At 41.6% G+C, this 27,264-nt stretch overlaps 2 protein-coding genes and 1 pseudogene across 2 annotated transcripts in view; 1 reads left to right on the forward strand and 2 right to left on the reverse strand.

Annotated features, from left to right (window-relative positions):
- The window catches only part of DNAJC14 (DnaJ heat shock protein family (Hsp40) member C14), a 1,080,043-nt gene that overhangs the window by 772,260 nt on the left and 280,519 nt on the right, over positions 1-27,264 (reverse strand). The gene's annotated exons all lie outside the window — the stretch shown is intronic.
- Positions 9,977-10,915, reverse strand: LOC126022998 (olfactory receptor 9-like). Its single transcript, XM_049784038.1, has one exon. The coding sequence runs from the start codon at positions 10,913-10,915 to the stop codon at positions 9,977-9,979; it is 939 nt and encodes a 312-aa protein (XP_049639995.1).
- On the forward strand, positions 15,451-15,831 carry LOC126023296 (uncharacterized; annotated as a pseudogene).

A 27,264-nucleotide genomic window follows, 5' to 3' on the forward strand; every position in this document is an offset into this window, starting at 1 on the left:
TATGTGTATATGTATGTAGGGACATGTATATATATGTGTATATATATATATATGTGTGTGTATATGTCCCAGAAAGTCTTAGAGTAATCCTCACCAGTTCTCAAAGCATCTCAAAGCAATACTTACTCCTTTACAGAGGTCAGGGTCATAGTTCAAATCATTTAAGGGAAAGAAAAGAGAACTGGAGAAAGTGTAGTAGGTAGAACACATGGCCAACCTGATCCTGATCCTTACTACCCCAAATGGTCCCTAAAGCCCACCAGGAGTGATCCCTGAATACACAGCAAAGAGGAATCCTTGACAGTTGCTGGCTGTGGCCCAAAAACAAAGTAGAAGGAAGAGCAGAAGAAAGAAGAGGGGAAAAAACGTGATTCAAGATGGAGCACATGATTTGAAAGTATGGGTTTGATCTCTGACAGTACCAAGCAATCAAAGCAAGTAGCACTGGCAGAAGGGAAAGCACAGCCAAAGAACAAGGAGTGGTGATTTCCTCAGGTGCCCCTAAGGCTGGAGTTTTCCAGTCCAGTGAGATTCCTTACCTTTGCCAAAGGGCAAGGTAAGAGGCAACACAAGAAAAAGGCCACAGACTGTGAATCTTTCTGGTCACATGTCCACTCCCACCATAGGTAGCAAGTTTCCATCCAGGTATATATGTCACTCAGGTGACTGCCACCAAATGAGATTCTGCATTTCAGAAATACACCTGTTTCCTGTCCTCCTGCTTGAAAGCTTTGCTCCACCTTCTCCTCATGTTTGCCTCAGGTTCACCCCTCCACAGCCAGTCCAAATACACTCCTCTGAGAAGTCATCCCTGTTGAGTGATCACTTATTAAATTCCATCCTTCATCTAGTAACAATCCTACATTATTACTAACTCTTTTAGAGGAGAAAGCAAAGGCTGTGAGGTGCTCTGAGTTGCCGCTGGAACCATTCAGACTCAGACTTTTGGCCCCAGACCCAAGCCCTTCTTTTTCAAGTGCCACACATACCACTTTGCAGATTAGGTTTTCAGAATCACAACCAATAAATTGTGTGACCCAAGGAATCGTGTATATCCTTTCAGAGACTATATTTTCACCAAAGAGAGGGAGGAGAGAGAGAGAGAGAGAGAGAGAGAGAGAGAGAGATGCTTCTGCCTTTTTTATTCTGTATCTTATTTCTTGTGGCACAATATAAATAGCTTACTTAAATATATTCAACTCCAGAAAATGGCCAAAAAAACAAAAGTAAGAACAAATGAAATGAAAGGAACTAAACTAAAGGGAGGAAAGAATAGAAATTAAGAGTAGAAAGAAAGGAAAAGAAAAAAAAGCAAAGTAAGAAAAAAGAAGCAAGAAAGCAAGAGGTTTGGGAACTAATCAAATGCTAGAGAACATGCCTAGAAAATGGTCTGTGCAAGTTCTAATTTCAGTCCCTGACCCCAGCACTGCTTGGGAACACCCACAGCTGTGGCACTAGTGTCCTCTACCACAGATCTAAGCACCGCCAGTCCACATAAAGCTAAGCATTCTCCCATGTGCCCCTCCCCCAACACCTCCAGATGTGTTCTCTATTTAAAAATGAAGGAAAGATAGACCAAAGAAAGCATGGAATTGAAGGAAAAAGTGTCATATCTTAGAAAATGTATACTTTAACTGGAAAAAAGCTAGGGAAGCATTCACACACAGCCTGGAGAGCAAGGGGCTTTTGCTTGTGTTCTTGACTTTTCACATGACATTTTTATTCAGCTAAAATAAGAATTGGCCGGAGTGGTAGTGCAAGTGGTAAGACGTCTGCCTTGCACACGTTAGCCTAGGAAGGACCTCGGTTCAATCTCCCTGCATTCCATATGGTCCCCCAAGCCAGGAGCGATTTCTGAGTGCATAGCCAGGAGTAACCCCTGAAAGTCACCAGGTATGGCCCAAAAAGCAACAAATAAAACAAGAATTGATTGGCTTCAATTTGTGAAGTGTATATCCTGATCGTGGGTCAACTACCTGCCCTGCTGAAGCCATGCTTGCTATATCCATCACCCATAATTACCACTTTGTCTATGGCCTTGCTTCACCGTTCCTCTACTGACACAATTCCTCTTCTGATACCAGTCTTACCAAACTTCAGGTGTGCCGGTATTTGGGCTGATTCATCAAGATGTTTACAAGTGAATATGGCCACACACTCCTCTGCCTTCTTGTACTACCAGAAGACCTAGCAGCTGAAAACATGCCCCACAAAAGCAGCTGTTCCAGTAATAGTGCTTTGAATTCCTGGATCACATGGCAACTTCTGTTTTGTTTAATACTGTCACCCCCATCAGAACATACCAATTTACATGCCAATGTGTAGCTGAGGCCACTTAATGTTTAAAAACAAATGAAATATCAGAATGGTTAGCTAGGAACCATACCCACAAACACTGTAGTCACCATGTTTGAACTGGGCCAGTTCCATAAACTCAATCTTTTCTCAAGGGAGATATAAATCAAGCTATGAAAGATTATGGCTACACAAGCCCACACAGCACAAAACTAACATCTCAGTCCAGTGGGTTAGGGTTAGGGTTAGGGTTAGGGTTAGGGTGGGCCAAGCTTACCACCACCATCACATGCCCGCTAAAGCTATGCTTGCTGCACACATCACCCAGAATCATCATTTTCCTGATGTACTACTCCATCACTGACCCTCTAAAACTCCCTGAGGGGATGCTCATCTGACAACACTTCAATTTGGGCTGATGTCACTGGAGATTTTTTTTTTTTTGGTTGAGTGTGAGCACATTTCCCTGTATCTCCCTTCTTCTCTGAAAGTCTGTCAGCTGCAAATTCAATCGCCATTTTGAACCTGGTCAGCTCCAAAGACTCACTCTGTTCTCAAATGAGATTTAAACCAAGCCATAAAAGATGACAGCTACACAAACCCACACAGCACAGAGCTGGCCATCTCCCACCAAGCTCCCACCCTACTGAAGTCATGATTGCTATCTACCTCACCCAGAATCACTGATTTCCCAATGACTTGCCTCATCACTGACCAGCGACAATTCCCTGTGGGGATAATGATCTGACCACACTTCAGTAACACCAGGTGTTGGGGTGCTATCACCAGGGCTTTCTTGGAATGATTGCAAGTATCTCATTTCTTCTGGGAAAGCCTGGCAGCTGTAACCAGCTGTAACCAAGTCCACAAATGTAGTCACAGGCCTCCTTCCATGATGCCCTGCAGCTGAGAATATGTCCCTAAAAATCATAGTATTATAGTATTTAGCATAGTATTAATGACTTCATTGGTGATACAATAATTTTCACAAATGAACTTGCTACTATACTTTTTCTTTCTTATTTTTTTCTTCTTTTCAATTTCATTTTTTATTTTCATTTTTCAATAACTTTTTGTTCACTGCTGACTATAATTTTACATAATCCAATATATCATGATTAACTATATCAACTACATGATGCATTTTCTTTAAATAAATAAAATAATAATTTAAAAATGGTCCAGCTAGCAACAAGAGCTTACTAAACCTTCTGGCAATGAGTTTCTGACCTTTTTTTTTGTTTTTGTTTTTGGTTTTTTTTTTTGGTTTTTTTTTTTTGTTTGTTTTTGGGCCGCACCCGGTGACGCTCAGGGGTTACTCCTGGCTATGTGCTCAGAAGTCGCTCCTGGCTTGGGGGACCATATGGGACGCCGGGGAATCGAACCGCGGTCCGTCCTAGGCTAGCGTAGGCAAGGCAGGCACCTTACCTTTAGCGCCACCGCCCGGCCCCTTTTTTTGGTTTTTGTTTTGTTTTGTTTTGTTTTGTTTTGTTTTGTTTTGTTTTTTTGGGCCACACCCGGCGGTGCTCAGGGGTTACTCCTGGCTATCTGCTCAGAAATAGCTCCTGGCAGGCACGGGGGACCATATGGGACACCGGAATTCGAACCAACCACCTTTGGTCCTGGATCGGCTGCTTGCAAGGCAAACACCACTGTGCTATCTCTCCGGGCCCGTTTCTGACCTTATTAAAGATACAATACTTTTCACAAATTTGCTTGTCATGATACTTCTTTTTTTTTCCCTTCTCTTCCCTCTTCTTTTATTTCTTTTTTTTTTTTTTTTTTTTTTGGTTTTTGGGCCACACCCTGTGACGCTCAGGGGTTACTCCTGGCTATGCGCTCAGAAGTTGCTCCTGGCTTCTTGGGGGGACCATATGGGATGCCGGGGGATCGAACCGCGGTCCGTCTTCTTTTATTTCTTTATATTCTTTTTTTTATTAATTTTCCTCTTATCTGTAAATAAGTGTGACACATGCCCTCTAAATAAAGTAAATTAAATTTTAAAAATAAATGCAAATGATAGCATTCGTTATCATTCTAACTGTCAGATGAGGTTCATTAACACTTCATTTTTCTGTACACTATGCTAATCAGTTTTTATGTATTGATATATAGCAAATAAGTATTGAACATATGTAATGTGTCAGCAATTCTCTAGGCACTAGGAATGTGCTGATGTACAAAACAGGTAATATCCCTGCCTTTGAAAATAATATCCCTGCCTTTGAAAAGAAAATAATGATCACTTATACTTCCCAGATAGTCTGACCAGAGATGATACTTAAGTGGCATTTGCACAAAGGAAGAGGGCATATTTTCCTTTCAGCATGAACTACAAAATGTCACCCCCTCCAACCTCCAACAGAAACAAGCCAACTCTATGACTGAAATCAAATAACATGAGCAACTAGAGCCTCTCGTGTGAAACTGGACTATGGACCAAAAAACTCTGGGTCTTTCCTTTTGAAAATGGATTGGGAGAAAAACACCTGCACTGAAATCACATTGTCACCAGAAAAACAAGGAGCCTCCAACTAATTGATGCCATCTTCTGAACAGGAAAACAAAAAACTGTATGACTTCTCCACTATGCTCCAAAAGAAAATAATGGCCTATCAGGCCACAAAATTAATGCACAAAAAACAATGGTCTTCTTATACACAAATAAAGATAGAGAAGAAATAGACATGTAAAAAATCCCATTCAAGGGAAAATAATACATATACAAACAAGTTCTTATCTAATAGAGATGGGAACACAAATTTGGTAATGTAATTAGGCCTTTTACCCTGAACATTGGCATAATGATTTGGCTCAGGCCTCAGAAGAATGGGCATTGCCCACACACACCTGAACTATGGAAACAACCACAATTGTCTTTAACATTCCCAGGATCCGGGGCCGGGCGGTGGCGCTACAGGTAAGGTGCCTGCCTTGCCTGCGCTAGCCTTGGACGAACCGCGGTTCGATCCCCCGGCGTCCCATGTGGTCCCCCAAGCCAGGAGCAACTTCTGAGCGCATAGCCAGGAGTAACCCCTGAGCATTACCGGGTGTGGCCCAAAAACAAAAACAAAAACAAAAACAAAAAAAAAAACAAAACAAAACAAAAAAACATTCCCAGGATCCAAGCCTCTACCAGAGAAGACCTACCACTGCTTTGGCATTGACTGACTCCAAAGAGTACTCCCAACACCCAGGTGACTCAGCAACAGTCTGCATGCAGTGCAGATTGCTCTGCATTTAATGATATGCTGAAACTAGAGGATGCTCCACATCAGCCTGACATCAACGAAAGAAATGCACAGAATCCAGAGTCTTTAAATATAAAAGTCTGATACCAACTATAGCTAAAGTGTGCAAAAGTTTCACCGGGACCTTGAGAATGACTGGAGTTGGATAGACTGGTATGCCTGGAACCCAGAGTCTGTCTTAGGCCAATAAACTTCTGGGGTGAGGTCTTTTTGTAATCAGGTCAAGGATTTTTTTTCCCATTTTCTCCATTTTTCTGGACCTATGCAAACATTGGCGATTGCCACTATCACACCTTTACTATATTTTTTTACTCTTATCCTTTAAGGAAAAAAAAATACAACTTACTGAACTTAAAAACAAATTACTGTAGTAGAATGCCTGTCTTGAAAACAGGCAGGGGATGGGAAGGGGGGAGGGGGTAATGTTGCACTGGTGAAGGGGATGTTCTGGTTATGACTGTAACCCAAATATGATCATGTTACTTAAATAAAAAATATATTTAATAATAAAAAAATCCTATTCAAAATAACAACACAGAAATTAAAATACCTTGGAGTCAAATAAAGTGGTGAAGGACCTATACAAATAAAACTATAAAACACTGCTTCAAGAAATAAAAGTAGACAAAAGAAAATTGAGAAATATACCTCACTTGCAGATTGAGGGGATTACCATCAATAAAATGGCAATACTCTCCAAAGCATTGTACAGATTCAATGCAATGCCTCTAAGAATATCCATGACATTCTTCAAAGAAGTGGATCAAACACACCTGAAATTCATTTGGAACAGTAAAATTTCAGAAATCGCTAAAGCATCTCTGAAGAAAAAGAAGATGAGAGGCATCATTTTCCTCAAATTTAAATTGTACTACAAAGTAATAATCATTAAAACACATGGTGTAGGAATAACAACAGACCCTCAGAACAATGGAATGAACTTGAGTATTCAGAGAAAAATCAGAAGACATACAATCAACTAATCTTTGATTAAGGGGCAAGAAACACAAAATGGAGCAAGAAAGCCTCTTCAACAAATGGTGTTGGGACAACTGGTCAACAGCATGCAGAAAAGCAAACCTCTATCTAATACCATGGACAAAGATCAAATCAAAATGAATTTAAGACCTTAATAGCAAAGCCAAAACTATAAGGAATATAGAAGAAAATATAAGCAAAACATTCCATGACATTGAAACTAAAGGCATCTTCAAGGAGGAAACACCACTGTCCAAACAAGTGGAAGCAGAAATAAATAAATGGGATCACATTAAACTGAGAAGCTTCTGCACTTCAAGGGAAACAGTGACTGGGGTAAAAATGTCACCCACATAATGGGAAAAACTATTCACACAAAACCCATCAGAGAAGGGGCTAATATCTAATATATACCAGGTACTGACAGAACTTTACAAGATAATGAAAACATCGAACCCCATCAAAAAATGAGAAGAAATGAACAGACACTTTCTCAAAGAAAAAATACAGATGAGGCACATGAAAAAAAATGCTTCAGAAAGATGTAAATCAAAACCACAATGAGATCTCATCTCATACCACAAACACTGGCACATATCACAAAGAACAAGGGAAAACTTCCCTCTACTGCCTTTTGTGAGCTACCAAAATCTCCATGCAAATGAACAGTACCTATATTTTTTTTATCAAAGAGAGTCACCATACTTGCCAGGGGAACAGCAAGGCCAAGAGGCTAACAAGAGAGGGAGCTGAACCCTGCTGTGTCAGACCAATAAGCCATGGCTCTAAAATAAAACAATATGGGGGTGGGGGCAATGGCACAGCAGTAGGGCATTCACCTTGCATGCGGCTGATTCAGAACAGAGCTCAGGGTCCCATATGGTCCCAAGCCAGGAGAGATTTCTGAGCACATAGCCAGGAATAATCCCTGAGAGTCAGTGGGTATGACAAAAAAAAGAACTCATCCAAAGGATGTATGCATACCACTATTCATTCAAGCACTTAGTACAATAGCTAAGACTTAGAATCAACCTAGATGTCCAACTACAGACAAGTGGATCATGAAGATGTGGAAAATGTACACAATGGAATACTACATAGCTGTAAAGAATGATGCAATCATGCAATTTGCTGCTGCAAATAGATGGAATTGGAAGATATTATATTAAATGAAGTAAGCCAGAAGAAGAAGGATAAATACAAGATGATATCATTTATGTGTGGCATTTAGAATAATTGTATGAAGAAATGCACTAGCTTAAAATGGGGGTTGTTGAAAATAAACTTGGCCCCAAAATATAGTAAGGAGAAGAAAAAAATTTAGTGGGGGAGGGGGTAAACGGTATATATAAAAATACAAGAGATAGGGAATAAAGGGTCGCAAATGCATTAGTAGTATTAATAAAGGACAGAATGTGGGTGTCAGAGTGATAGAACAGAGGTAGGACACATCTTTGTCAACTGACCTGGGTTTAATCTCCATTATTCCATATAGGCCCCTAATCTCACCAGGAGTGATTTTTGAGCACAAAGGCAAGACTAACCCCTCAGCACCATAAGTACCACATGATATATTCTTGTGATTATATCAATCAGTGCAAAAATGCAGCAGTTCAGGAAAATGAAATCATAAAATTTGCTTATACATAGATGAATATGGAGATTATTGTGCTGAGTAAAATGAGACAGAGGAAGAGGGACAGACATAGAAAAAGTAATCTCATTCATTTGTGGAATATAAGAAAACAAGAAGGATATTAGGATAATAATATCCAGAGACAATAGAGATGAGAGTCAGGAGGACCAGTCCATAGTAGGAAGCTTGCCACAAATAGTGGAGTAGTGCAGTTAGGGTAGAGATGGGAAACTTTTATCACAATGAGAGTTGGAACTGATCATGCTGGACCAAAATAAAGTACTAAAAGAAAATAAGTGATATGCATGATACATACCTTTTCATTAACAGTAGCACAAACCACAGTGTTAAAAAAAAAACTGGAGAATAAAATGGAGAGAGAAAGAGAAAGAGAGAGAAGTAAAATGTCTTCCAAGAGGCAGGCTGAGGGGAGAGTGGGATGGAAACTAGGGACACTGGTGGTGGAAACGTGCACTGGTGAAGTGCAGTGCACATTGTATAAATAAAAGTTAATCATAAAATGCAGTAAACATAGTGATTAAATAAAGTAATTATTTAAAGTGATAATAATAATAATAATAAAATGGGAAATGAAGGTTACATATCAAATTAGACACTATAATCCTATTTTTCTTATTTAAAATTTATATATAGATTTATACACAAATTATAAAATAGTTATATACAGATCAAATCCAGACTGTAATGAGATCCCAAAGGACATTGTTACAGCCCAATTGGTAATATTTTTTATACATATCTCTATATATATTATGTTTGTAATTAAAAGAAAAGCAGTACTATTTCAAAGGCCTGGTTTTCTTTACCTTAAGAATGATTTCCTTGCTTATTCCTGTTCCATCCTACTTCATTCAAAAGCAGCAATGGTCCATTTATAAACAATAAAAGTCTGACCAGCTTATTAAAGTAGAACCAGGTAGAATTAGTGGGCTGTTAGCTAGAGATCTAAGTGTCATCTTGGGTGCTAAGGACCAGAATGTCCCTTCTGATCAGTCAGTAGGGATGAATTACATGAACATAGCTATAACAAGAAGAGAAAATTCAGAGAATGTCAACAAATGTGAAAGAGGAAGTTAAAAAACAGCAAACAATGTCAACAGATCTTCCAGACTTAAAACAGAAACAAGCAAGTCTCAGAATCTAAACTGATAGAGCCAGGTCAGCTACCCAGATCTCACCTCACACTTGGAGTAAAGGAACTTTGTTGGATCTGAAGTAACTAATGTCAAAAGCTTTGCAAGGGAAAAGAAAAACTTTTCAGGGAAAGAAAATGTGAAGCTGGGCCCGGAGAGATAGCACAGTGGTGTTTGCCTTGCAAGCAGCCGATCCAGGACCAAAGGTGGTTGATTCGAATCCCGGTGTCCCATATGGTCCTCCGTGCCTGCCAGGAGCTATTTCTGAGCAGACAGCCAGGAGTAACCCCTGAGCATCGCCGGGTGTGACCCAAAAACCAAAAAAAAGAGAAAAAGAAAGAAAATGTGAAGCTTCCAGAACCTGGTCCCTGTCAGCTGCTCAGAAGCTTAGGAAAGACCACATAGATGGTTACAGTCCCCTTTCTTCCTCAACCTTCTCTCAAATGTGTTTCTCCAAGCCTGCATCAGTGAACAGATCGATCGGGTCAGCCTTGTTAGAAGCTCCAGAAGTGAGACACTGAGCATGTCAGAGCTCTGTGCTCTGTGATGGAGACAAGAACCCCAAACATGCTGCACTGAGCAAGGCAGACCCTGCAGGTCCCAGCTTCTCCCCACTTGATACTGCCGAAGAACCAGGCCCTTGTCTCCAAAACTGGGGAGAGTCAGGGGTTCCTAAAATATCTCTTCACTAGCCGCTTCATGGCTTCTGCCACGTCCTTGTTCCTCAAAGTGTACACAAAAGGGTTGAACATGGGAGTGACAACTGTGTAGAAAAAAGTTAGAATCTGGTCTGTGTCCTGATTGGAGCCTGCCCCAGGATTCGTATAGGCCACAGTCGCAGTCCCAAAAAACAACAGGACCACAAATAGGTGGGAAGAACAGGTAGAGAAGACTTTACGGCGTCCCTGGGATGAGGCCATGCCAAGGATGTTGACTAAAATACAGGCATAGGAGGCCATGATGAGTAAGAAGGGGGTCAAAATAAAGGCTATCGTGACACCAAGATTGCCCACTTCACCCCAGAAAGTGTTCCCACTAGCCAGTCTCAGCACAGGCAAAATGTCGCACATAAAGTGATGGATTGTGTGGGTCCCGTGGAAAGACAACGGGAAGATGAAGATGGAATGTGTGGTGCCAGTGATGACACCCATGAGGTAGGAGGCCCCCACCATGCCTAGGCAGGCACACTGATTCATCACAGTGCTGTAATGCAGGGGCCGGCAGATGGCAACGTAGCGGTCGTAGGCCATAGCCGTGAGCAGACAGCACTCAGTTACCCCAAAAAGGGCAAAGAAATACATCTGTGTGAAGCAGCTGGCAGCTGAGATGGTGGGGCAGGAGGAGAGGAGATCAGCCAGCATCCGAGGCACGATGGTGGTAGTGTAGAGAATCTCCAGCAGGGAGAAGTGACGCAGAAAGAAATACATGGGGGAGTGCAGGGCAGGTTCTGCCAGTGTGAGGAGGATAATCAGTAAGTTTCCCATCAAGGTGACCAGATAGATGCAGAGCACCCCCCAAAACAGAGAGCTCCTACGGGATCCCAAACCTGAAAAACTGAGCAAAATAAACTCAGTCACTACAGTACCATTGTTAACGTCCATGCTGCCAAGGACAGAGTAAAAGAACTGGGAGAGGGTTCAAACAGCACCAGCAGGCTTTGTGAACAAGAGTCTCCAAAACAAACCAGGACTCCAAATGGCTGGACACCTGGGTTCAGGTGTCATCCTCCTAGAAAACTTTTCATAATAGAAAAGAGGCGACTTGGGGCATGGAGTCTGATGGCTGATCTTCCTGGAAGCTGAACCCTTGAAAGACAACAGAGAGACTTGCTTCCATTCATCCAAGTGTTGAAGCTTAGACAGAACAACTTTAGAAAAGTAGTGGAGTGGACTAGAAGAAAAAAAAATCCTCCTGAAACAACAGGAGAGCAAGAAAAAGGAAGAAAATATACAGGATCAAAGACTGTAGAGATGAGCAATTGAAGATTTTACCTGCAGATCAGAGATAGATCTTCAGGGCCCTTGGGAAGCTGCTCCCAGAAGCCCAATCTCCCATGAGCAGAAGTCTGGGAGGAAACTCTGTTGGAAAAATAACAAGGTGGGGAGGGAGTTTTTCCTGGGGACTAGGAAGAAGAAATAGTTTCCTTCTACCCCATCACTGTATCTAAGTGTAGTATATGAAAAAGTTTCCATAAGATTATTCTTGGAATTTTTGTATATAAAAGTATTACCTTAGGATTGTTCTGTGACTATTGCCCCACCTAGCCCTTCCAGGTGGGGGCGCTGTGGAATTGGCAATAAATAGCTTGATGCAGAGGGGAGAGGGGTCCTTTTGCGAAAGCTGCAGGCTGCAAGAGGATTCTCTCGCTCTCTTTGCCCAATCTTTTACACCCTATCCTTCTTGTCTGTGTGGATTATTATTTGCTGCGGATAAATATTGCCAAGGTCTCCCCACGAAAGGGGACAAGGGGATGGGAAGTAATTTCTCATTCTGGGGACTGTTCTTGGATTCACAAATACCCAACAAAGGATTTAACAGCCCAGATAATTTACATCTAAGCGCTTCTGAATTTTCTATCCATATGTCTGGGGCTTGCAGTGTCCACCCTAAGGGCCTGCAGTGATGGGGAATAGCCAGGGTCATCCACCAGAGCTAAATGAAGTTTGATGCAGAAATTAAACACTGTTTTTGTCTTTACCCCTCTGAGTATGTACATTCTTGGAATCTAACAGGGTCAAATATAAAAATGAAAGGCCTTTGGGAAGGGGTGTTGAAGGGGGTGGCATTTTTCAGAGAAGTGCTTTTGTTCCCTATATAGTGTCTGCTAAACCAACCAGCCCAAGGGTTGCCCTGCAACCCATTCCCAAAATTAGTCCCTAGGTTTTTTTTGTTTATGGAGCCTAGAAGCAAAAAAAAAAAAAAAAAAAAAATCTCAAATTCTCTTTTTACAACAGGGCTAATACCTAAAGAAAATTATTTGCTAAAATAGCAACATTTCTGAATTCTGATAAAAAGTTCCCGATCCTGGGCCCAGAGAGATAGCACAGCAGCATTTGCCTTGCAAGCAGCCGATCCAGGACCTAAGGTGGTTGGTTTGAATCCCGGCATCCCTTATGGTCCCCCGTGCCTGCCAGGAGCTATTTCTGTGCAGATAGCCAGGAGTAACTCCTGAGCACACGGGGTGTGGCCCAAAAAACAAAAAACAAACAAAAAAAAGAATAGGAAACAAGTTCATCTCCATTGGGGGATGGCCCTGGCTGGCCAGTGAGGGCATATTAAACTTTGTTCCAGTTGTATGGTTTTGTCTTTCTACTCCAGACCCAATTATTTGGGGGCTCTCCCAGGATAGAACTGACATGACTCAGTCACCAAAAAGGCTACCTAGGTCCCATGAACATACACCAGGACACTCTTGGTATTGCTCTATTAGGGACAGGGCAGAGAACAGTGGGGAGGGCCATAAATTCCAAATTTTTCTAAATGATCATCAGTACATAAATTTGTTCTGAATATCTGGACTTTGCGACCATCTCAGCCACTTTCCTGCCATGCTTTAGTTGAGGCCAGAGGAAGATGAAATTATCTACATGTGTATGGTGAAAGGGAGAAGGGCAGAATCAAAAGCATGGAAGCTATTTGCCTTGACGCTTTTGAGGTTGAAAAATGGCTGGAGAGAGAAGGGGGGGGCGGGGAGGTGCTCTTTTTAAATTTTCTACTGGAGTTTATCTGAAAAGGGAAACTTTCCCAGCTACCGTACCCCCCAGAGTTTATTGTCTGTAATCCCAAACAAACTCCACCTGAGGTGGGGGCAAAGTGATCCAGGTGGGTCCTTTACATATCAAAGGAGAGCTTTGGCTAAGGGAGAACGTCTTAGTTTTGTTAATGGGTTGGAGTCCAGAGCAGAAAAAATGGGCCTTTTAAATTTTCTTTTTCTTTTTCTCTTTTTTTTTTTTTTTTTTTTTGTTTGTATTTTGGGTCACACCCGGCAGCGCTCAGGGGTTACTCCTGGCTCTATGCTCAGAAATCAATCCTGGCAGGCTCGGGGGACCATAGGGGATACCAGAATTCGAACCACTGTCCTTCTGCATGCAAGGCAAATGCCCTACCTCCATGCTATCTCTCCAGCCCCACCTAAAATTTCTACTGGAGAAAAATTTATGACTTTAGAGGTTTCTAAGAATGAATACTTGGGTGGAAAAAGTTGCAAATTGTTGTGGTTGGCCTTTTTAGACAATATTGTTCATTTTTGAGTGCATGATATTGTTAAGGTAACTCGATTCTGTGTCATATTTATTACATCAAACTTAATGTTGGTCTTAAGAAAGCTTTAATGTGAAATGCTGATGATACTAGATTGTGGATACCTGATGGAAATAAATCAACAGAGCTGGTTTAAAGATCTTTAATAAGTACCATAAAAAACAATTTGGTTCTGCTAGGTGCAAGACTGTTTAGCAATTTGGTTCCAAATTGCCAGCAGGTGATTTAAAGCTTCTCTCCTAGGGCCTTAGTGCTTGGTCCTAGACTGCTAACTTGGGAATCTGGTCTTCAGTAAAGGCTGGAGCACCGAACCAACAAAGGCCCTCCAGTGCTCCGTGTTGGGTGCACATAGCAGGCAGGCAAGGCAGCAAGACCGCCCCCAGAAAATGAATGGAGAAGAGGTTAGAAAAGGTGCAGATGAGTGTTTTATGCAAGAAAGTTAAAAACAGGTTAGTATCTGCGGCTGGGCCTGAACCACGCCATCTGCCGGGTGGGGGAGGGGCAGTTGATCCAGGCAGACCTGTGGAGCTCAGGCACTCCAACTCAAAGCAAAGAAATATGGGCAAACTAAGGAAGACACTTAACAACCGATAATATGGAGAGAGAAAAAAAATTTATAACCTCAAACTGAACGTATCTCTTCTCCTTCTATTTTGTTTTTTTTTCTTTATTTAAACATCTTGATTACATATATGATTGTGATTAGGTTTCAGTCATGTAAAGAATACTCCCCTTCACCAGTGCAACATTCCCACCACCAATGTCCCAAATCTCACTCCATCCCACCCCACCCCCACCTGTACTCCAGACAGGCTTTCCAATTCCCTCATTCATTCACATGATTATGGTAGTTCTCTGTGTAGTTATTTCTATAACTGCACTCACCACTCTTTGTGGTGAGCTTCATGAAGTGAGCTGGAAGTTCCAGCACTCCTTGGATCAAAAAACAAAAACCGGATTTCAGCTGCCTGCAAGAAACACACCTAAAAGTATAGAATAGACACAGGCTCAGAATTAAAGGGTAGAAATCAATTATTCAAGCCAATGGAAACCCAAAAAAATCTGGGACAACCATTCTTATATCAGACTAAATTGCATTCAACCTCAAGAAAGTGATCAGAGATAAAGAGCGTCACTACTTACTGATCAGGGAAATGCTAGATGATGAAGTACTAACTCTGGTCAATATTTATGCACCAAATGCAGAGCCAGCAAAATATGTAAGGCATTGGCTCACAAAACTAGAGAAACATATGGAAGGTAATGAGATATTAGTAGGAGACTTCAATACTCCACTATCATCACTGGACAGATCCACCAGACAGAAAACTAGCAAAGAAATAAGAGCCCTAAGTGAGAAATTAGAAGAACTAGGGCTAATAGACTTATATAGGACCCTCCACCCCCAGAAAACAGGATACACATTCTTCTCAAGTACACGTGGAACCTTTTCTAGAATAGACCATGCCTTAGGATATAATCTAACTTGCATAAAGTCACAAATATAAGGATTATTAGAAGTACCCTATCAGATCACTATGCAACAAAGATCAAGATTGACTGTAAAAAGAAGCTGTGGAGAAAATCCAACACCTGGGGACTAAACAACATGCTACTCAAAAACAGCTGGATCAAAGAGGACTCAAGGAAGAAATAAAAAAGATTCCTTGAATCAAACGATAATGAAGAGACAATTTGTGAAAATCTATGGGACACAGCAAAAGCAGTAATTAGGGGGAAACTCTTAGCAATACAGGCCTATATCAGGAAAGAAGAGAAGGACAAAATCAACAATTTAAAGGGACATCTTAAGGAGCTGGAAAAACAGCAACAGAGAAGCCAAAACAGAACCAGAAGACAAGAAATAATAAAAACCAGAGCAGAGGTGCAGTGCGGCCTGGGGTGTGGTTCGTGATGAGTGTATGTGTGAGCGTGAGTGAGTGTGCAAGGCGAGTGTGTGTGCCCACCTCAGCACCCCTTGATCTTATTTGATCGGGCCGAACCCCCAATCCCCTATCCCTGCTGGGTTTGACCCAAGATGAGAAAAACCTTCCTCCTGCGAAGCCCACCTGCTTGGGCCCTGTGCAGTGAGGTCTTCCTGGAGGTAGTGACATCATCACCTGAGACTTTAGTTTAGTCCCAGCCCATAGTCGGTTCTGAAAGGTCCAGTGCTCGGATGTGATGAATTGATTAGATAGAGGAGGCCCGGAGGTTCACCTTGCAGGTCGCTGATTTATCAAAGGCAATTCTGACCTGGAAAAAAAACAGAGCAGAAATAAACAACATAGAAACTAAGAAGACAATACAAAAAAATCAATGAGACCAGAAGTTAGTTTTTCGAAAGAATAAACAAGATTGACAAACCACTAGCAAGACTCACCAAAAAAAAAAAAAAGAAGGAAAACACCCAAATAAGTAGAATCACAAATGAAAGGGAAGAGATTACAACAGAACCTCCAAGAAATCCAATACATCATTAGGACTTATTATGAACAACTTTACTCCGTCAGGTTAGAAAATCAAGAAGAGGGGCCGGGAAGGTGGCACTAGAGGTAAGGTGTCTGCCTTGCAAGTGCTAACCAAGGAAGGACCGCGGTTCGATCCCCCAGCATCCCATATGGTCCCCCAAGCCAGGGGCGATTTCTGAGCGCTTAGCCAGGAGTAACCCCTGAGCATCAAATGGGTGTGGCCCGAAAAAAATATCAAGAAGAAACTGATAGATTTCTGGAAAAATATCATCTTCCAAGACTGGATAAGGAGGATATAGAAATCCTAAATAGGCCAATCACTTCTTAGGAAATTGAATCAGTAAGAAACTCCCCAAGAACAAAAGTCCAGGTCCAGATGGTTTTACAGGTGAATTCTATCAAACATTCCAAGAAGAATTACTACCACTGATTTACAGACTCTTACAAACCATTGAAAAGACAGGAATCCTTCCTAATTCTTTTTATGAGACTAATATCACACTCATTCCCAAAGATGGCAAAGACACTGTCAAGAAAGAAAACTACAGACAAATCTCACTAATGAACATAGATGCAAAAATCCTCAGCAAAATCTTAGCAAACCGAATTCAGCACTACATCAAAAAGATTATACACCATGACCAAGTGGGTTTCATACCAGGAATGCAAGGATGGTTCAACATACGCAAATCACTCAACATCATACACCACATTAACAACAAGAAAGACAAAAATCACATGATTATTTCAATCGATGCAGAGAAGGTGTTTGACAAAATCCAACATCCATTCATGATGAAAACTCTCAGCAAAATAGGGCTAGAAGGAACCTTCCTCAAGATAGTTACAGCTATCTATGAAAAGCCCATAGCTTATCTTCATATCAGCCATGCCCTGGTGACTGTGATGTGACAGGTTAAAGTATTGGTGCATTTATTAGTGAATCACCTGTTCTGTCCTTGATCAATCCTCAGAAATTGTCTGTAAATAATGGGGTGCCCCGGATGGAGATTTCTCCAGTATTACTGTGTTTATGCAAAGAAACAAGGGCCCGAAGAGATAACGCAGCGGCGTTTGCCTTGCAAGCAGCCGATCCAGACCAAAGGTGGTTGGTTTGAATCCCGGTGTCCCATATGGTCCCCCGTGCCTGCCAGGAGCTATTTCTGAGCAGACAGCCAGGAATAACCCCTGAGCACCGCCGGATGTGGCGAAGAAAAAAAGGAAGGAAGGAAGGAAGGAAGGAAGGAAGGAAGGAAGGAAGGAAGGAAGGAAGGAAGGAAGGAAGGAAGGAAGGAAGGAAGGAAGGAAGGAGGGAAGGAGGGAAGGAGGGAAGGAGGGAAGGAGGGAAGGAGGGAAGGAGGGAAGGAGGGAAGGAGGGAGGGAGGGAGGGAGGGAGGGAGGGAGGGAGGAAGGGAGGAAGGGAGGAAGGGAGGAAGGGAGGAAGGAAGGAAGGGAGGAAGGAAGGAAGGAAGGAAGGAAGGAAGGAAGGAAGGAAGGAAGGAAGGAAGGAAGGAAGGAAGGAAGGAAGGAAGGAAGGAAGGAAGGAAGAAGCCAAACTTATTCAAATATCTGGCAAGTTTTCAAGATGAAGGTGGAGAGAAAGACTATTTTTCTGTAGCTGATGTAAGTAAATGCATTCTAGTGATCCTAACATAAAGCCCACTTCTTTTGGGGAACCTATATGCAAATGTGCTTCGTGGTTGTAATAGACCAGATGATAAGTAACTGAAAGCTGTAAATGCAATCATTAGTCTGGCTAGCACTTCACCAGTGAAAACTTAACCTGAATAGAAGTAACTCAGAGCTGTGTTTATTGCCATTTCTGAACTGGAGAACCAGTGGGAGGACTGGTAGCATGACCTCACAGATACCAAAAAAAAATGCTCAGGGAACAGGTATAATGCTATGATTGCTTTGGTTTCTATTGCTTAACTTCTGTGTTATTATTACAGATAACAAGGACAGAGCTGTACCATTTATCACTCCAGGGCCTGATTGGTAATATTCCCCTATCTAATTGATCCGATCCTTTACAGGTGTTGAAACTGCAGAACTGAACCAGTTAATTGCTCAGCTAAGGTAGCAGGAGACTTCAGTTGTTTTTTGTTTTGTTTTGGTTTTTGTTCTTTGGGTCACACCCGCCAGTGTCAGGGGTTACTCCTGGCCCATATGGGATGCCAAGATTCAAACCACCGTCCTCTGCATGCAAAGCAAATGCCCTACCTCCATGCTATCTCTCTGACCCCATTTTATTGCAAGCCATTTGTTGTTGGATTTTTCCTTTGTTTTGTATTCCCCTCTCCCTCTGTTTTTTGTTTTGTTTTGTTTTTAGATCTAAAAGTCAGAGATATATTACAGGGATTAAGCACTTGCCTTGTATATAGCTAGCTAACCCTGGTTCAACACTTGATACTACATATGGTCCCCCAAGCACTGACAGGAGTGATCCCTGAGCATAGAGTCAGGAATTAGCCTTGAGCACCACTGGGTAGAGCCCCAACTCTCACTCCCAAAAAAATAATTCATGTTGTTAGTCCACTCTCAGTGAAAATGAGGACGTAAGGAAAGGGAAGTATTATTTCCCTTTCCTTAAGTGCAGGCTACACATATTAAGAAAAGTGGGGGATATCTACTATATAGCAGAGCAACCTGCCAAGCACCATCACAACAGGTGATAAAGTCCAAAATCCAAATGGATGCATATGCTTATAAGTGGGAGCCCTACAATCCACTCTTGGTACCACATGGTTCCCCAATACTGCTGAGTAGTCCTAGAGAGCTAAGCTGGGAATAGTCCCTAAGTACTGCAAGATGTGACCTCTCAAAAATAGTATATTTATGAAGATCAAATTTTTGTTATTTGTTTAAGTTTGGGCACCACGCTTATCTGTGCTTAGGGCTTACTCCTGGTTCTTTACTCAGAACAATTTTGGGCAGTGTTCAAGGGACCATACAGGGTTCGGAAAGAAAAACTAGCTCAACTACATGCACAGCAGTATCTTACTCACTGTACTTTCTCTCCAGGCCCTAAAAGATCAAGTTTTAATAAAGCAACATGCTACAAAAGATTACTAATACTCTTCAAAACTGTCAGGTCATCAAAAGCAAGGAAGGTCTGAGGAACTAGAGAGACATAGAACTAAAAGCAATATGGCATCTTTAAAAAATAAAAAGAAAAAAAGGGGGGGGCCGGAGAGATAGAATGGAAGTAAGGCAGTTGCCTTTCATGCAGAAGGTCATTGGTTCAAATCCCGGCCTCCCATATGGTCCCCTGAGCCTGCCAGGAGAGATTTCTGAGTGTAGAGCCAGGAGTAACCTGTGAGCACTGCCGGGTGTGACCCAAAAACTAAAAAACTAAAAAATAAAATAAAATAAAACAAGAGCATTCAGTGCTGTCTGGAATGTAGGGGGAAAGGAACTCTCATTTACTGCTGGTGAGAATGCCATCTAGTTCAGCCTTTACAGAAAACAATATGTAGATTCCTCAAAAAGCTGGAAATTGAGCTCCCATATAATCCAGATATACCACTCCTAGGGATATACCCTAGAAACACAAAAATGCAATACAAAAATGCCTTCTACAACCCATATTCATTATAGCACTATTTACAATAACCAGAATCTGGAAACAACCCAGATGCCTGATTACAGATGATGGCTAAAGAAACCGGTACAAGTACACAATGAAATAGTATGCAGCTGTCAGGAAAAATGAAGTCATGAAATTTTCCTATACATTGATGGACCTGGAAACAATTATGCTGAGTGAAATAAGTCTGAAGGAGAGAGATAGACACAGAATAGTCTCACTCATCTAGGGGTTTTAAGAAAAATAAAAGGCACTGTTGTAATAGTAAACAGAGACAATAGAGATGAGGGCTGGAAGATCAGCCCATGATATGAAGCTTGCCACAAAGAGTGGTGAATTCAGTTAGAGAAATAACTACACTGACAACTAATCATGACAATGGTAGTGAGTAAGAGAAATATAATGCCTGTCTAGAATACAGGCAGGGAGTGAGGGAGGAGTAAGATGGGGAACATTGGTGGTGGGAATGTTAAACTGATGGAGTGTTCTTTTTCATAACTGAAATCCAACTACAAACATGTTTATAATCTTGGTGCTTAAAGATATTAATTTTTAAACAAATAAGACATTCATATGGCAACTATGAAAATTTTTTGAGAAAGGAGCCGAAGTAATAGCACAGTGCAAAGGGCTTTTGCCTTGCAGAGGCTGACCCAAGTTCACTCCCCGGCATCCCATATGGTTCCCTGAGCTTCCCAGGAGTAATTTCTGAGTGCAGAACCTGTAGTATTCCCTGAGGTCCCCCAGGTGTGGCCCAAAAAAAAGAGAAAAAGAAAGAAAAATTTTGGATAAAAATGAATACATGATTGACATACATGATTATTATTAAATAATAAAAACAAGATAAAGCATAGTAAATTCACAATATAAAATATAACTAAGATAGGTAATAGATGAGAGTAACAGAGACTAGGATAAAAGCCAAATATTGACAAGGATAAATACAGACAGAATAAAGTATTTCATTATGCTTTTTTGTGTTGAGAGTCGGTTGGTTTGGAACTACATCACCAGTGATCATGGCTCAATACTTGGAGATCACAGTGCTCAAATGAATATTCAGTGCTCAGGAAACATAAAGTACCTAAATCTAACCTGGGCCTCCCACATGCAAAACATGCATTGCCAGTCTTTTGAACTATCTTCCTGGCCCTTAAAAGAATGGAATATTTACTCACTGATCAGTAGAAAATATATATTATTTAATATTTTAAATATAATAATGATCATAAACTAAGATTTTATTAATATTCAATAAACTACAATACAATAGGGCAAACAATATCTAGGACAGGGGCCGGAGAGGTGGCGCTAGAGGTAAGGTGTCTGCCTTGCAAGCTCTAGCCAAGGAAGGACCGCAGTTCAATCCCCCTGCATCCCATATGGTCCCCCCAAGCCAGGGGCGATTTCTGAGAGCTTAGCAGGGAGTAACCCCTGAGCATCAAACGGGTGTGGCCCAAAATATAAAAAATAAAAAATCTAGGACATTGAAAAATTGCAAAAATTATTTTAAGATATTTTGGTCTTTTTAGGCGTCAATTTCTTTTCCACCAGTTACACCTTTGGAAGTCTTTTATCAATAGTTTGATTTTTCAATTTGGTTAACAGCTAATGTCTCTCTAATGGTGCATATTTTCAAATATAGCATCATAAAAAGACTATAAGTCAAACAAGGATTTGGCACTTAATTTGTTTCAAATTTGAGCATTTATGTAATTAATAATAAAAAAGAGTTTTAAATACAAATGAGAAGGTGTGTAGTGTATAGTAAACTTCCTAGAAAGATAATTTTCCTAGAAAAGTATTCATTTGTATTGGGGGCCTGAGCCCCCAATCAGGTAGGGCATTTGCCTTGCACACGGCCAACCCGGGACCGATCCAGGTTTGATACCAGTCATCCTATATGGTGCCTTGATTTCTGAGAACCTAGCCAAGAGTAAGCTCTGAGCACCGCTGGATGTGGCCCAAAAACAAACAAAACTTTGTATTTGTATTGTTTGAAACAGGATCACATCTCCCTCTTGTGGAAAATGCCTGAATAGCCACGTTCAATGCAATACCCTCTGAGCTGTAAGATGTAAGGGCTCAATTCATAGTAACCACATACATGGTGCTTTTTTGCAGAAGCAAGTACAAAGCCCAGAATAAGCCACCAAATTAAAACAGATGAGGAAGGCAGGAAGGAAGGAAGGAAGGAAGGAAGGAAGGAAGGAAGGAAGGAAGGAAGGAAGGAAGGAAGGAAGGAAGGAAGGAAGGAAGGAAGGAAGGAAGGAAGGAAGGAAGGAAGGAAGGAAGGAAGGAAGGAAGGAAGGAAGGAAGGAAGGAAGGAAGGAAGAGGAAGGAAGGAAGGGAGGAAAGGAGGGAGGAAAGGAGGGAGGGAGGGAGGGAAGGAGGGAGGGAGGAAAGGAGGGAGGGAGGAAAGGAGGGAGGGAAGGAGGAAGAGGAAGAAGGGAAAGAAGGAGAGAGGGAGGGAGAGAGGAAGGGAATGGAGGGAGGGAGGGAATAGAGGGAAGGAAGGAGGGAGGGAATAGAAGAAAGGAAGGAGAGAAGGAGGGAAGGAAGGAAGGGAGGGAGGGAAGGAGAGAGGGAAGTAGGGAGGAAGGGAAGGAGAAAAGAAGAAGAATCAATCTCTGAAATCCTAGTCTAATGCTCTCTGGGTCCCTATTTTATTTACCTATTACTGCAACTCTATTTTCACATGTGTGTTTAAGTGTGTGAGTGTGCATATATGCATGCATATATGTGTAAATGTATGAAGGGACATGTATATATGTGTGTATATATGTATATGTATGTCAGGACAGTCAATCCCAGAAAGTCTTGGAGTAATCCTCACCAGTTCTCAAAGCATCTCAAAGCAATACTTACTCCTTTACAAAGGTCAGGGTCATAGTTCAAATTATTTAAGGGAAAGAAAGGGGAATGGAGAGAGAGTACAATAGATAGAGCACTTGTCTTTGCCAACCAAAGCCTTGCTAACCTTGCTACCCTAAATGGTCCCCAAAGCCCACCAGGAATTATCTCTGAATGCAAAGCCAGAAGGAATCTTTGACTATTGCTGGCTGTGTCCCAAAAACAAAGAAAAAGGAGGAGTAGAACAAAGAGGGGAAAAAACATGACTCAGGAAGATGCCTTGAATGTGTGAGGGCCTGGGTTTGATCTCTGGCATCACCAAACAATCAAAGCAAGTAGCACTGGCAGAAAGAAAAGCACAGCCAGAGGAACTAGGAGTGGTGATTTCCCTCATGTACCCCTGAGACGGGAGTTTCCCAGTCCAGTGAGATTTCTTACCTTTGCTGAAAGGCAAGGTAAGAGGCAACACACACACACAAAAAAAAAAAAAGACACAGGCCAAAGAATCTCCCCTGACACATGTCCACTCCCATCACAGGTAGCAAGTTTCCATCCAGGTATATATGTCACTCAGGTGACTGCCACCAAATGAGATTCTGCATTTCAGAAATACTCCTGTTTCCTCAGACCTCTGCCTCAGACCTTTGCTCCACCTCCTCCTCACGTTTGCCTCAGGTTCACCCCTCCACAGTCAGTCCAAATATACTCCTCTGAGAAGTCATCCATGTTGAGTGATTACTTACTAAATTCCATCCTTCACCTAGTAATAATCCTTCATTATTACTAGCTCTTTACAGAGGAGAGAGCAAAGGCTGAGAGGTGCTCTTAGTTGCTGCTGGAACCATTCATTAGTCAAAGGATGTAGACTCAAACTTCTGGCCCCAGACTCAAGCCCTTCCTGTTTCAACTAACCACACTTTCAACTAACACACTTTGCAGATTAGGTTCCCAGAATCACAACCTATAAATTGTGTGACCCAAGGAATCTTGTATATCCTTTCAGAGACTAGATTTTCACGAGGGGGTGGGGGGAAGAGGCTTACTGCCTTGTTTATTCTGTATCTTATTTCTTGTGGCACAACATAAATAGTTTACTTAAATATATTCAACTCCAGAGGATGGCAAAAAAAAAGTAGGAACAAATGAAGTGAAAGGAAATAAAGGGAAGAAAGAATAGGAAATAAGAGTAGAAAGGAGGGACTGGAGAGATAGCATGGAGGTAAGGTGTTTGCCTTACATGCAGAAGGTCAGTGGTTCGAATCCCTGCATCCCATATGGTCCCCCGAGCCTGCTAGAAGCGATTTCTGAGCATAGAGCCAGGAGTAACCCCTGAGTGCTGCCTGGTGTGACAAAAAAAAAAAAAAGAGTAGAAAGGAAAGATTAAAAAAAAAGGGAAAAGAAAGCAAAGTAAGAAAAAGAAAAGAGACAGCAAGAGGTTTGAAAAATAATCAAATGGTAGGGCACACACCTAGAAAATGGTCAATGCAAATTCTGATTTCAGTCCCCAGCACTGCTTGGGAGCACTCACAGCTGTGGCACTACTGTCCTCTACCACAGATCTGAACACCACCAAGCCACATAAAGCTAAACATTTTCCCATGTGCCCCTCCTCAGCATTCCCAGTGCTTTTTCTTATTAAAAAAAAAAAGAAAAAGAAAAAGAAAAGATGGGCCAAAGAAAGCATGGAGTTGAAGGGGAAGTGTCATATCTTAGAAAATTTCTACTGTAAACGGAGAAAAGCTAAGGAAGCATTCACACACAGCCTGGAGAGCAAGGGACTTTTGCTTGTGTCCTATGACCTTTCACATGGCATTTTTATTCAGCTAAAAGAAGAATTGGTTGGTTTCAATATGTGAAGTGTATATCCTAATGGGGGGACCTGAGGGGAGACCCATAAAAATGGGGGCACTGAAGGAACAAACAATATGAACATGAAAGTGACTGTAGGCCACTTTTTGCAAGGTAAGAAAGAGGATGAAACTGGCCTCAAGTTGCACTGAAGATATTGAAACTAGACTCAGACATTAGGATGGTGGTGCCCTCCTCCCTGGAGATCCAAAAAATAAATAAATAAATACATGTAGGTCCAAGAAACTCATTTCCCCTAAATCCCAGAGCTTCTTGTCTCTCCTGGGCTGAATATTTTCTTTGTAGCGAAAATGAGTAAGGGAAGGTCTCACAGGAACTAAGGGCTCCTGGGGGAGAGAGCTGGGGACCAGGAGCCCCCTGAGAACCTTTTAATTCTAAAAGCCTAAGCAGTAGCTTGCATACATCCGGATACAACTTAATTATTAACTAATCATTTATCCCTGCCGATGCAGGGTAAGTTTTAATTAATTCCCTGGGCTTAGCCAAGTTTGTTTCCCTACTGCCTGGTCCCCTGCTAACCACCCCGTCCCCTACTCTGTGGCTCTGCAACTCATTATCTACTCCAAATGAGGACATCTCCACCAGCACAGTAGCAATTACAGCCAGAATAACTCCACGATTATTATTGTCCCTCAACATTTAGAGAAGATGAAAAAGTTTTCAGCCAAATAATGAATAAAACTTCAACAATTTTCTTTGATTAGCTCCTTTGACCCTCACATGAACCCTAGAAATAAAACTGTCTGTTATTACTAGCATTTTAGTGACATAAAAATGAAGGAGCCCAGGTCACTTGGTCAACCAAAATAGAATTGGGCCTTGAAATCTGGAAATTTAATCCTGCTCCCAGTTGGCCATATTCTCTAGATCACTTCTCAGTGCCATCCAGCTTGGGGCCCTTCTTCTGCCAACTGTTGCCACATCTGTCACTTGTGCTCTAGAAGCCCAGCTTATCAGAACATCAAGGGGCCAAAGTATCCACACAATATCCTAGGACAGATGACCTTGCCTAAGACTTCTACTTCCTTACAAGCTGCCCCCTCACCTAGCCTTTGGCGTCTGAAGCAAGAACAGAATAAATAAGTGTGCCCAAGAGGGAGGTCTTTGGTCTCTGCCACTACCCTCACAGGCCTTGGTAACATCACCCACAATCCTGCTCCATTAATAGCTCCCTCCCAAGGCCCTTCCCATATCCTAGTGCTAAGGAGAGATTTGCTGCTTGTTTTTGTGTCTTGTTTTGTATTGTACAACATCAGGAATGTACTACAACATAAAACACCACAAAATGGCAAAACTCAAAGTAGCAACAAAGAATACTGAGAATATGGCTCAAAGGCCCATTGATAGAATGCATGCCTTGCATATATGAAGCTCTGGGCTCAATTTCGAACTCTGAAAAAATAACATAAAAGGAGAGGAAATTAAAACGTTTGAGAACATATATTAAAGTAATGGGGAAGCTGCTGAAGAGTGGAGCACATGTCCAGAATGCACAGGAACCCTGGTTCAATCCCAGGCACTATATAGCTGTGGTGACCTCCAGTATTACTGGGATATTCTGCTCCCCTACCCAAAAAAATATGTTAAAATAAAATAAAAAGGCAGAGTAGAAAATGTACAAGTATGAGGTTCTGGAAACAATCCTCAGCATGGCAAATAAAAATGATAATAATAAATTAAAGAACAAAAGAACAAAAAAAAGGAAGTTTTTGGTTTGAGACCCAGAGAAATAGCTTAAGAGCTGAACTCATCCTTTTGCTTTCATGAAGCCAGGTTGACAGCCAGCATGACATGGTCCCTAGAATACTGCCAGGGAGTGAGTGACACAAGCACATACCAGGGATCCCCGCCAAGAACTGCTAGGTGAGGCCCAAAACCCAAAATAAAGAAAAACAAAAATAAACAAGGAAATGTTTAAAAGGAAAGCAGGGGAGCCTGCTTTCAAATTTAAAATGGAGCTAGGACTAAAACTAAAAAAATATTAAAAAAAAAAAAACAAAAACCTATGCCCTTCCTCAGGGTGGGCCACAAGCTTGACCTGAAACTGCTTAGCAGCCAAACAAAAAATACAAGTCTGGTTAGTTCCAGAGTTCACAGTGTCCTTCAGATAACACAGACCAGACTGCTTAGAGTAGAACAACTATTCCTGGAGCTAAGACCAAAGCTCTTCCTGAGGACACTCTGGAAAGATGCCTGGGGTGTGCAATTATCATAGCCAGCCTACTTCCTAGGGTAGGTATAATGTAAGGAACCATCACACCAAGGACCTCCATGGCTGTGGGAGGGACAGAACACATACATTGCCCAGTCTCATGATATTTTGGTCTAGGGCAGCTTTTCTCATGTTCAGTACTATCGGGTATTAACAACATTCTGAATGGGACAGGTCTTGGCTGTGAAGGTTAGTCTGCAGATTATCAGGTGTTCAACTTCATCCTGCTGAATACCAGTATTCAGCATTCAGTACCTACTCCAGACATGACCACCTTTGTTGGAGGACAAAATTGTCTCTAGTTGAGAACTTCTAATCCAAACATAGAAATCTCTGTTCATATCTTCTTTTTTTTTGTTTTGTTTTTTGTTTTGTTTTGTTTTGTTTTTGGGTCACACCTGGCGGTGCTCAGGGTTTACTCCTGGCTGTCTGCTCAGAAATAGCTCTTGGCAGGCATGGGGGACCATATGGGACACCGGGATTCGAACCAACCACCTTTGGTCCTGGATTGGCTGCTTGCAAGGCAAACGCCGCTGTGCTATCTCTCCAGGCCCTGTTCATATCTTCTTTTTAATGTGTCAAAAAAAAACTCATTTTAAATTATTTATAGCTTTGGTGAAGTATAATTTATTTTTTGAAGTATAATTTATATAGCATTAAAAAGCATTCATATATTGGGGCTGGAGAGATAACATGAAG

The sequence above is a fragment of the Suncus etruscus genome, chromosome 11, assembly GCF_024139225.1.
Source record: "Suncus etruscus isolate mSunEtr1 chromosome 11, mSunEtr1.pri.cur, whole genome shotgun sequence".
Taxonomy (NCBI): Eukaryota; Metazoa; Chordata; class Mammalia; order Eulipotyphla; family Soricidae; genus Suncus; species Suncus etruscus.